At 42.0% G+C, this 12,202-nt stretch overlaps 2 protein-coding genes across 2 annotated transcripts in view; one reads left to right on the top strand and one right to left on the bottom strand.

Moving 5' to 3' along the window:
- Positions 1-2,038, top strand: part of dennd2da (DENN/MADD domain containing 2Da) — a 48,087-nt gene extending 46,049 nt beyond the window's left edge. Inside the window, exons 15-16 of the mRNA XM_036579665.1 lie at positions 831-1,073; positions 1,721-2,038. Coding sequence (XP_036435558.1) covers positions 831-1,073; positions 1,721-1,785 — 308 coding nt within the window. The 3' untranslated portion in view covers positions 1,786-2,038. The remainder of the gene's footprint in view (positions 1-830; positions 1,074-1,720) is intronic.
- Positions 2,039-6,043: 4,005 nt separating this feature from the next.
- On the bottom strand, positions 6,044-11,960 carry LOC118813002 (DNA damage-regulated autophagy modulator protein 2). The gene is made up of 7 exons (XM_036578110.1): positions 11,830-11,960; positions 9,737-9,804; positions 8,824-8,966; positions 7,960-8,137; positions 7,515-7,597; positions 7,010-7,102; positions 6,044-6,751 (listed from the first exon to the last, which is right to left on the bottom strand). Exons 1-7 carry the CDS (start codon positions 11,958-11,960, stop codon positions 6,629-6,631), a joined length of 819 nt encoding a protein of 272 aa, XP_036434003.1. The 3' UTR covers positions 6,044-6,628.
- Positions 11,961-12,202: the final 242 nt, after the last annotated feature.

The raw sequence follows: 12,202 nt of genomic DNA, 5'->3' as shown, positions 1-12,202 counted from the left end.
TCTCCAGAGAACATGTTTCCACTGCTCCAGAGTCCAGTGGCGGCGCTTTACACCCCTCCAGCCGACACTTGGCATTGCGTATAGTGATCTTAGGCTTGTGTGCAGCTGCTCAGCCATGGAGACCCATTTAATGAAGCTCCTGATGGACAGTTCTTGTGCTGATGTTGCTTCTAGAGGCAGTTTAGAGCTCTGTAGTGATGATTCAACTGAGGATAGATCATTTTTATGGTCTGTACACTTTTACCGCTTCGTGGCTGAGCTGTTGTCGCTCGTAGATGCTTCCATTTCACAGTAATAGCACTTACAGTTGTCTGGGGCAGATCTAGCAGGACAGGAATCTCACACACTGACTCGGGTCAGAGGCGGCATCCTATGACAGAGCCATGTTTGAACTCTCTGAGCTCTTCAGTGCGACCCTCTACTGCCAGTGTTTGTCTACGGAGACTGCAAGGCTGTGTGCTTGATTTTATACACCTGTTAGCAATGAGTGTGTCTGAAACAGCTGAACTCAATAATTGGGAGGGGTGTCCACATACTTTTGGCCATATAGTGTGTCTCCTCTTCTATTTACACAAATGGTCCTTTGCATGATGAAAGGGTTCTTCAGATTGATGGAGAACGTGCTGTAGATGGTTCTGTATAGAACCTTTCTGAAATATGTTCTATATAGCATTAAAAGGGTTCTTCTATTGTATATGAGCTTGATATCGTAATAATGGAAGAACCGTTTTCTTTACTAAAGAACCTTTTAAGAACCATCTTTTTTAAGCATGTATGAATCAGGACTCATTAATCTGAATCTACAGCGTGATTGGTCTGTTCTGTTTTAGCCCTTGAGGAGCTGAATCGTGTGGTTCCTGAAGCGTTCCTACCGTTCTTCGTGAAGACAGTCGGACATTTCTCTAAATACATCGTGAGGAACGGGCCGGGTCAGCCGGGACAGTTCCAGAAGAGGAACTTCTATAAAGCTCTGGAGTCCAAAAGCACTCGGCACTTCGTTAAGAAGTTCGTGGAGACGCAGATGTTTGATCTGTTTATTCAGGAAGCAGAACAGCGGCCCGCCAACCAGAACGGTAAGACACGCCTCATAGAACGTTATACATCAGTCCTAGAACACAACCGATACATTGGTTGGGTGATAATATTGGCCCATATTGATAACTCGTGATATTATCAGTATCAGCAAAAATATTGCCAGTATTGTACATATAATAACTCACTTGGTTGTGGGATCCACATGTGCAATCTTTTAGACCAGCTGAATTAACTAGTGGGATCAGGTGAGCTCCAGCTTGTTTAGGGGGAAAACCTGCGGCCACACCGGCCCTCTGTGGATAAGATTGGACACCCCTGAATTAGAGAAAAAATAAAGATTAAACATATAAATATAAAACTATATCAGCCGATATTATCAGTTATTGGAATTTAAACCCAGTATCAGCCACAGTGTTCATATCAGTCAGGCCCAAATAAAAGACGCAAATATTAGTTTTATAAATATTAATTACATGCAGTTTAAATATTGTGAATAAAAAACGCCTCCGCTTTTTTCTGACGTTCCAGATTGAGGCAGGTGTTCCAGTGAAATGGTTTGATTAAAAAGAGTAAAAACAGAATAAACCCCCCAGGTGTTCATCTAAATGTTGGCATGAATTTTGTATTATTTGTTACTTATTCAGTATTTTTTTATCAAAGCTCATCGTTTTTGCTGCCTCTGCAGGTTTTTTCGAGCAGAAGATCGCAGAGTACCAGAAGAAGATGAGAGAGAAGACGAAGAAACACTAGGACTCCTTCATACACGCCTGTGGAATTGATCTCTAATCTTAAATGAAATGATTCAGATGGATGTTGAATGATAGTTCAGAGCTGTAGATAGTCGTTTTTAGATTATTTAAGTTATCTGTGAGTTTAATTTTAACTGTAAGGCGGGTTTTCTGTGTATATTGTGGTACTTTATATCAGATGAATCTGAACGTGTGTGTGATGCTGTGTGAGTGTAAGATGGACTGCAGACACATTTCATTCCAGCTTGAGGGCTGGTTAATATTGATCCTGATCAATGGATTAAAAACTGAGCCAGTGTTGAAACTCTTGAATAAAGACTTGCTTCTTTTTGATGTTCTGAGTTTTTCAGGTTTAATCAAATTACAATGCAAATGTGCGCTTTAATTAGTAAGACAGTAGAATATAACTAAATAATTAATGATTGTTAATGTTCATAGTAGATACTAAATTATTCAGGTCCTGAATAATTCATATTAGTTACTGAATAATTCATAGTAATTACTGAATAATTCATAGTAGGTACTAAATATACTTAGTAGATACTGAATAATTCATATTAGTTAATAAATAATTCATAGTAGATACTGAATAATTCATATTAGTTAGCAATCTGCAACCTCACCACTAGATGCCACTAAATCCTACACACTGCAGCTTTAATACTTTCTTCATCTTTATATTGTGTGTTTTTGTGGGTGTGCAGTGATTTACAGGTCAAAGCTGACGACAGATTTTCATTTTGTGCAAATTTAAAGGAGAATAAAATATTCCGGTTAGCAGAATCCGGCTTAGACGTAAACTAAAAACCATTAAAGCTGCACTGTGAGTTTTCCACCTCTCTGGTTTAACTGCACCCAAACATGTGGAAGAACATTCTGTAGCGTGAGTTCTGCCTCTTCCTCGAGTGGATGAATCTGCTGATTGTAGGAGAACTCAAAGAGAACTCAGTGTAAACGTGGTGAAGCAGCGTCTCTGAGGATGAGAGTGAATTATCTGCTATAGTCATCATAGCTTCATCAGTATGAAGTTGATTTTGGGATCATTTGAAGCCGAAACATCAAGTCGGACCTTCTTTTAGAGTCATAAAGACGTACGACGTGGTGCGAAAAACTCGACGCCTCTGACAGGCGACTCACTGCAGGACACAACCACCATATTTTAGAGTGTTTGACACTTATTTCTGTTTTAACTAAAACAACTTACATAGTGCAGCTTTAAGGTTCTTAAAGCCCAAGAAGTGTTTAATATGTTAACTAGCAGTCTTCACTGCAGAATAGAGGGTCTAATTTAGGGTCTAATTTAGAGCTAACTGGTGATTTATTATTGATGTATTGATAGAAATCTAAAGAAAATAAGCAGATTATAGATCCAGGGTCAGCTAAGTGTTGTTAAAGGCAGCTATAAGGCTTAATAAGAGCATTATAACAGCACTGTAATGTATCCTGATACTGAAGCGTCCCTAAAATACACAAACTCAGATTAGAGCCGCTTTCGGGTGGAAATGGCTGTTAAACCGTGTGAATTTGTGTTTACGCTGTGTGGAGATGAGTGTTTGCGGTGCGATTCAGGAAAAAGGATGTGGTTTAAAAAAGTAGAGAGAGCTGATGGAGCTTTTACTAAAGTTTCCATTTTATTATTCAAAACATTATTCTAAACTGAATTCACAATCATTATATCATAAATCATTAGTGACCAGGAGCCGCATCACAAAAACATCATCTCCATGACGACTTCAGTATGGACTGAATTCAGGACAGTATCTATTCCAGAATAACAGCTCCTACCTTCATAATCTCATCATGAACTCCAGATAAGAAAACAGCATCACACAAACATCCTAACTAGACTGAACCTCCTAAATCCTGTCCTAACTTTAGGATGAACCCCAACAGGGTCCTCACTTCTGTTTAAGGTCCGTTTCTATGGTTTTTAGGCAGCTGAGTCAGCAGCATAGTTCACTACCAGCATAATGAGCTCCATTTATCTCTACTGTAAAACGCTGCTTTCACTGTGAGATGATTTTCTTTTCTAACTCTGCGTTTTAAAGATCTCAGACGCTGCAGACTCGATCTCCACCGCCCCTCTGATCACCTTCGTGTGTTAATGTTGATGATGAAATATTACAGTGATGGTGGTGAATAATGAGGAGACGGAGCTGAACGTGTGTCTGTTTATTAGGAGGAGTAACGTTAGCGCGCTTGGCTAAAGTGTTTGGGAAATGGAGACTGAAACTGGGGAGCGGCGACGCTCTGATAAACATCAGGGGGCGCTCTCACAGTATTCAGCTTACAGTTTATCACTCTTTAGTTTAGGATAGGTTTTTAGTTGTAAGTTACATTTTAACATTATTTTGATGATGTGTTTACGTTTCAGCTGTGTGTGTATGATCGGTTGCTAAACAGACATGACAGGTGATTGTCGACTCTGATGGAGTTGCTTAAGATTTTCTAACTGAGATGCTGTATGAGATAAGATTCCTAAATTAAGATCAGATTTTCTTCTGTAATATGAATTAGTGAAATTCTTATCTTGGCCTGTCAGATATTCAGATAAAAAGATAGTATGTTTCTGTAATACGGCCCCTGATCATGAAACAACTATTACATAATAAAAAAACAGAGCAATGAGGAGCCAAACGGCTGTCAGTGCAAACTCATAAAGGATTTTCTAACCTTAAATCTGAAACCACAAAGAAAAGTTTCTGGTTTGTTAGAACTGAAATATTACATGTGCATTTGAGTTTATTATACAGCAGCAGCCAAAATGACTGAGCCCTCCTGACTGAACATGCTTCATAAATTCATTAAAATTCAGAAAGGCTTATGATTAAAGAGTCTGTTTTATGGAAAAACAAATTTTTAGCACTTTTTTGAACTAAAAGAGTTTGATGTACTGAGTAAACACTGTGAAAGTTTCTAAACATACTGTATTTGATTTTAGCCTTCAGCCGTCTAGCATTCATTCAGCCTACAGCAGTTTAGCCCCGCCCATTCAGCCCACAACAGTTTAGCTCCACCCATTCAGCCTACAGCCGTTTAGCTCCACCCATTCAGCCTACAGCAGTTTAGCTCCATCCATTCAGCCTACAGTAGTTTAGCTCCACCCATTCAGCCTACAGTCGTTTAGCTCCACCCATTCAGTCCACAGCAGTTTAGCTCCACCCATTCAGCTACAGCAGTTTAGCTCCATCCATTCAGCCCACAGTAGTTTAGCTCCACCCATTCAGCCTACAGTCGTTTAGCTCCACCCATTCAGTCCACAGTAGTTTAGCTCCACCCATTCAGCCTACAGTCGTTTAGCTCCACCCATTCAGTCCACAGCAGTTTAGCTCCACCCATTCAGTCTAAAGCAATTAAGCTCCACCCATTCAGCCTACAGTAGTTTAGCTCCACCCATTCAGTCTAAAGCAATTAAGCTCCACCCATTCAGCCTACAGCAGTTTAGCTCCACCCATTCAGTCTAAAGCAATTAAGCTCCACCCATTCAGCTACAGCAGTTTAGCCCCACCCATTCAGGTACAGTAGTTTAGCCCCACCCATTCAGGTACAGCAGTTTAGCTCCACCCATTCAGTCTAAAGCAATTAAGCTCCACCCATTCAGCTACAGCAGTTTAGCTCCACCCATTCAGCCTACAGCAGTTTAGCCCCGCCCATTCAGCCCACAACAGTTTAGCTCCACCCATTCAGCCTAAAGCAGTTTAGCTCCACCCATTTAGCCTACAACAGTTTAGCTCCACCCATTCAGCCCACAACAGTTTAGCTCCACCCATTCAGCCTACAGCAGTTTAGCCCCACCCATTCAGCCTACAGCAGTTTAGCTCCACCCATTCAGTCTAAAGCAATTAAGCTCCACCCATTCAGCTACAGCAGTTTAGCTCCACCCATTCAGCCTACAACAGTTTAGCTCCACCCATTCAGCCTACAGCAGTTTAGCCCCACCCATTCAGCCTACAGCAGTTTAGCTCCACCCATTCAGTCTAAAGCAATTAAGCTCCACCCATTCAGCCTACAGCAGTTTAGCTCCACCCATTCAGCCCACAACAGTTTAGCTCCACCCATTCAGCCTACAGCAATTTAGCTCCACCCATTCAGTCTAAAGCAATTAAGCTCCACCCATTCAGCCTACAGCAGTTTAGCTCCACCCATTCAGTCTAAAGCAATTAAGCTCCACCCATTCAGCTACAGCAGTTTAGCTCCACCCATTCAGTCTAAAGCAATTAAGCTCCACCCATTCAGGTACAGCAGTTTAGCTCCACCCATTCAGTCTAAAGCAATTAAGCTCCACCCATTCAGGTACAGCAGTTTAGCTCCACCATTCAGCCTACATCTGACATTGAAATTATAAAGCAATGTTTCAGACTGGACTGCTTTTTGAATGAGGCACAATATAGAACAGCCAATCAGAACAGAGCTCAATTACATATATTACTCTTAAAGGCACAGTGACACACAGCTCTAACTGTGAGAGACACAGCGAGGCTGGAAAAAGATCATGTGAAGATTCATTTAGAAACAAAGTGAAATGGACTTTTTAAATACTTGGCATCTGGTTTTAAAGTCGGGTATTACTTTTCTAAAATGTGTAAAACAGCAAAAAATAAAGAAAAAACCCTTGTGGAAAAAGTTAAATGTTAAAATAAAGGAAAAACCTTTCAGGAAAACAATAATATAAGTAAACACAGCTCCCTTCAGAGCCAGAGTGTCCAAACTTTTGACTGGTGCTGTATTATCACTTCCTGAGAGATGTTTTATCAGACAGCAGTGTTTCCTCGTCCTCACTGGTGAGTAAATGTCCAAAGCTGATTGCAGTTCTACATCCACGTCACTAGGGGCAGTGCGTGTGGTCAGATGTTCCCCGCCAGCAGTGGTGAGTGTTCTCCGTGGTGGACAGGCTCTCTGTCCTCGTACAGGGGGTAGCTGTACAGGTGATTACACTGCAGAATCGGCTGAACTCGCAGAGAAATTTTCTAAATAAAGGACGAGATGAAAGCAGGACAATAAACAAAGATCAAAGACCAACTCTTTAAAATGTAAACGAGTCTGAGTTCACTTCCTGTACTGGCTGATCGACTATATTCAGGGTGATGAGGGGAAACTGGGTGAAATTTGTTTTTTCACTTTAAAAATCCACACTTTGCAGAGGACGAGTTGAATCTTAGTGGTTTGATGGAAGCTTTATATTAGACCAGCGTTTGATGAGGCTGCGACTCTTCAGAAAAACTCACCTGGAAGTCTCGAATGAAGGTGAAGAAGAAACAGATGAAGGACAAGCCCAGAGACCACTCCGCCCCTGCACTCACCTGGTGAGCCAGGTAACCCTGAAACACACAAACAGCAGATTCACAACAGAACACAGGCTGACTGACAGACTGTCTCGTATAATATAGCGGTTTCCAATAAAGTGGCCAGTTAGTGGAAGCACAAAGTAGGTGTTTCCAATAAAGTGGCCAGTTAGTGGAAGCACAAAGTAGGTGTTTCCAATAAAGTGGCCAGTTAGTGGAACAACAAAGTAGGTGTTTCTAATAAAGTGGCCAGTTAATGGAAGCACAAGATAGGGGTTTCTAATAAAGTGGCCACATAGTGGAAGCACAAGGTAAAGGTTACTGCATCATATTAGACACAGCGCCCCCCCCACCCCTCCATCTCTCTGAATACTGATACTGGTATCAGCTCTTCTGAAAGCCAAATTTCTCTACCACTGACTCTGAGTGTGAAAAGTCAGGTTCTCACTTTCTCTCCAGGACTCCAGCGTAGCTTCGTGGCCACCTCCACTCCAGGCATCTCATCATACATCATCACAGACGACACGAACACTGAGAGGAACACAGTTAAAGACGAAGGTAAAATAGTGGAAAATCTGAAATAATAAGTTTTCTTTGGGGACTATTTTGCCTCACAGCGCCCTGCATGTATCCCTCCACCATGAATGGAGTTTAAGTTCTCTAAACTATCATAAAACAGTGTCTCAGTCATCAGGCAGTGAATTCATAACCATTTCATGTAGTAACTTTCTGTGAGGGAGCTTTTAGAGGGGGACGTCTGGTTCCTATCACCACCACTGTGAACAGTTCTGACTCGGTAAGTTTATCTAGAACAGAGCGTTTCACACCAAACCGCTCTGAACCACTTCCCCTTTAACACCCACAGTGTGCTAGTGTTTCAGCTGTAAGGATACAGATGATGATGCTGATGAGGCACCAAACCCCGATAGCTGTGCGCGCCCACAGGATGTCGGTGCCGTGGAAACGTGGCTGCATGCGGTACGACAGTCCCGTCTGCACCAGGATGTAAAGTGCTCCGGGGCCAAAGGTCATCCCCGCCCCAAACAGGTGCATGGACATCATATCTGTTTTCTATCACAGTGGGGAAAAAAAACAGTACACCTATTTAGAGGAGCTGTAACCTTTCTAATAAAGTGGCCAGTTAGTGGAAGCTCAAGGTGGGTGTTTCTAATAAAGTGGCCAGTTAGTGGAAGCACAAGGTGGGTGTTTCTAATAAAGTGGCCAGTTAATGGAAGCGCAAGGTGGGTGTTTCTAATAAAGTGGCCAGTTAATGGAAGCACAAGATGGGTGTTTCTAATAAAGTGGCCAGTTAATGGAAGCACAAGGTGGGTGTTTCTAATAAAGTGGCCAGTTAATGGAAGCACAAGGTGGGTGTTTCTAATAAAGTGGCCAGTTAATGGAAGCACAAGGTGGGTGTTTCTAATAAAGTGGCCAGTGAGTGAAAGCACAAAGTGTGTGTTTCTAATAAAGTGGCCAGTGAGTGGAAGCACAAGGTGGGTGTTTCTAATAAAGTGGCCAGTTAGTGGAAGCACAAGGTGGGTGTTTCTAATAAAGTGGCCAGTTAATGGAAGCACAAGATGGGTGTTTCTAATAAAGTGGCCAGTTAATGGAAGCACAAGGTGGGTGTTTCTAATAAAGTGGCCAGTGATTGAAAGCACAAAGTGTGTGTTTCTAATAAAGTGGCCAGTGAGTGGAAGCACAAGGTAGGTTTTTTCATAAAAAGCCAGAGATTAAAATTCATATAAAAGTCTTCTGACCTGAAAGTTGGCGACCACACAAATCCCCACAGAGCTGAACACTCCGAGCAGAAATCCCACATAGTTGAGTGTCTGCAGACTGAACTCAGACGCCGAGATCAGAGCCTGGACCTGCTTATAGCGCACGTACACCGTACACACACCTAAAAACACACACGTATTAAACTCCATTCATGGTGGAGGGATACATGCAGGGTGAGGCAAAATAGTCCCCAAAGAAAACTTATTATTTCAGATTTTCCACTATTTTCCATCATCAACATTCCATATAGACTCAGAAGACTCGTGTAGGTTCACTGGTGGTTCTGGATAGTAAATAAAATGTCTATATCTGTGTTGTAGTCATGGCGACCCCTGGTTCCTATCACCACCACTGTAAAGACATCTGAACCATTTCACACCAAACCACTCTGAATCTCTTTGTACAATTTGATGAAATTCCCTTTTAGGAGATGGAATTTTAAGATAACCACAAAATATGTTTCTTTACCAAAAACGTTAAACTGTCTAAAATTTACTCCTGATTGTCATTAAGGCTTATTTCAGTGTTGTGGGTCTGATATGAACTTCACATATTAAAGCTCTTCCAAGCGCTCAGTTCCAGTAAGACTCCAGTAAAGCGCAAATCTTTCAAAACAGTATAACTGAGTGTCTGACAGAGTCAGACTGAACTTGCTGGATTGATTTTACTGCCTGTATAAGCAGCTCCTCCAGTTACTTCAGTGTATTCACATGATTTTAAACATAATTCTGATACAAAATAATCTAATTTCATGATGCACTGAATCATTTTCTGAAAAGAGTAATAATCTAATCTGATCGTGAGGTCATTAGTGAGTGCAGTCACAGGTGATATCTGAGCATATCTGATACAGTGAGTAGTGGAGACTCAGGAGAAGAACAGACGTGTTACCGAGAAACGCTGAGATGCAGAGCATGAACCCGAACACACAGCGCTCTGGAACCTCAGTGCCCGTATCACTGTAACACAACACAACACAACACATTACAACATAGGAACACACAGCTTAGCACAGTAAAGCACAACACTGCACAATACAGCACAACACAACACAGCACAGCACAGCACAACACAGCACAGCACAGCACAGCACAGCACAGCACAATACATCACAGCACAGCACAGCACAGCACAGCAAAATATAACAACACAACACAGCGCAGCACAATACATCACAGCACAGCACAACACAGCACAACACAGCACAACACATCACAGCACAGCACAGCACAGCACAGCACACTACATCACAGCACAGCACAGCACATCACAGCACAGCACAGCACAGCACAACACAGCACAGCACAGCACAGCACAGCACAATACATCACAGCACAGCACAGCACAACACAGCAGCACAGCAACACAGCACAATACATGGTTACACTTTACTGTAGTGTTCATAAGGCTACATGACACCATAAACCTACGTAAACGGTTATAAAGGCTTACAGCTATAAACACTGTCAGTTATAAAGGCAGTTTTTGTCACGTTGTGTCGAACTGATGACAAGTTTGATTTGACTGAATTTACTAATAGTGGATTTCCCCTGCAGGTGGTCAGTCAGCACAACCAGAGTGACCAAACTGGTCAATGAGAATGATCAGTGTGACAAAGATGGTCAATCAGCATGATCAACATGACCAACATGACCAAACTGGTCCACCATGACTAGCAAGATCAGTCAGAGCCAGTTTAAGGCTCACTAGAAATTCCCTTATCCAGTTCTGGAAAGATGAGTACAGGATACATCCGAGTTCTACATGGATTCATTTGATAACTGATTTCATAATTCGGACACGCTGTGTCGCTGCAGCGTCCTGAACAGATTCATAAGACTGATTTAGCTCTCCAGTTATGCCTTAATTATAATGACACTGATATCAGCAGATTAACATCTCTATCAGACTGAGGCTGGAGAAACGTTCACACGGCTTCAGCTGCTTGAAACCTACATTAACTGTAGGTTCACTGGTGGTTTTGGACAGTAAATAAAATGTGTATATTCAGGGACGCGGGAGGGTGTTTTAAGTTGGGGGTGCGGAAATTTTAAGCAGTGTAACTTCAGAGCCTCTATCTCTACTCACACTTTCTCTCTTTAAACATCAACTTGCGTGTGTTTTAGCGATGCACCACAAAGTGGCCAGCAGGGGGCGAGAGAAGCGATTCAGCTCACTGTGATGAATACAGTGTTAACTTGAACAGTGCAGCTACAGCAGATTTAGAAAATACATCAATAGAAATATAAAAATATAAACTCCTCTCTACAACCAGCACGCATGAGTCTTACCTGCACTGCTAAAGTTCAGATCTCTGTATTATTATTATTGTTGTTTTGATCAGTTGCAGTCTTAAACTTAGGGGGCGCTGCAGCCTCCTCAGCACCCCCACTTCCCGTGTCCCTGTGTTGTAGTCATGGTGACCCCTGGTTCCTATCACCACCACTGTAAAGACATCTGAACCATTTGACACCAAACCGCTCTGAATCACTCTGTTTACACCTCACACACTGAATTATGGGGGAATTTTGGACAATCGGAACCCTGATAAAACTGAAGTGACTCTAATTGGCCTGCTGTGTGTCAATAATGCTTGTGTTACTCCAAAATGACACAAAACTATTATTTAATATTAATTATTATGATAACTCTATTTATATAGCACCTTTCAGACAAAAAAATGAAGCTCAAAGTGCTTTAATTAAAACATCAAAATCATGTATGTAAAACAACAATTAGTAAATAAACAACAACTGCCTGTTTAATAAAAATGGTAATCATAAATAAATAAATAGAAATATGAACACAAACGTTAAATATACATACAAAAAACTGAATAAATTATACTTAGAGTGAGAATGAAAAATAAAAGCTGTAGAGTTTAAAGTAAACACAGGAACAGAGAGGAGCTCTGCTAACGAAAAGAGGTGGTCAGCAGCCTCTCTGCTTAATGCTGACAGTAAACGGTCAGTCGGAGCTCCTACCTGATGTACGGCAGCAGCAGGTCAGTGTGGCCCAGCAGGACGGACATGGTGTAGGTCAGAACCAGCGTCCCACACGACCAGGAGATCAAAACCACAGGCAGGACAGACAGACCCCTCCGAAACCACCACATACTCACACACCGTCAGAGACACACCGATGCACACAGCAGCATATCACACACTACACACACACACACACACACACACGCGCACACAATCACACATAAACAATGAACAGTGAGGGAGAGCAGCCAGAGCAGCTTTAATCCAAACCTCCAGCGTCCGCTCCAGGGTTTAACCGCTGTAGTGAAGTGTGGTGTGTGTGTGTGAGTGTGTGTGTGTGAGTGTGTGTGTGTGAGTGTGTGTGTGTGTG

The sequence above is a fragment of the Colossoma macropomum genome, unplaced genomic scaffold, assembly GCF_904425465.1.
Source record: "Colossoma macropomum unplaced genomic scaffold, Colossoma_macropomum, whole genome shotgun sequence".
In the NCBI taxonomy this organism is placed as follows: Eukaryota; Metazoa; Chordata; class Actinopteri; order Characiformes; family Serrasalmidae; genus Colossoma; species Colossoma macropomum.
Note: the sequence above shows the minus strand (reverse complement) of the source record. Positions and strands in the feature narration are given on the sequence as shown.

What these genes read in the sequence shown, in the direction of transcription:
- LOC118813002 (XM_036578110.1), bottom strand. Translation starts at nt 11,960, where the DNA reads ATGTGGTGGTTTCGGAGGGGTCTGTCTGTCCTGCCTGTGGTTTTGATC. An exon ending in CCTCATCAGCATCATCATCT is followed by an intron (nt 7,598 to 7,959) that starts GTATCCTTACAG and finishes TGTTCCTCTCAG; the next exon opens with TGTTCGTGTCGTCTGTGATG. An exon ending in CCTTCATTCGAGACTTCCAG is followed by an intron (nt 6,752 to 7,009) that starts GTGAGTTTTTCT and finishes TCCTTTATTTAG; the next exon opens with AAAATTTCTCTGCGAGTTCA.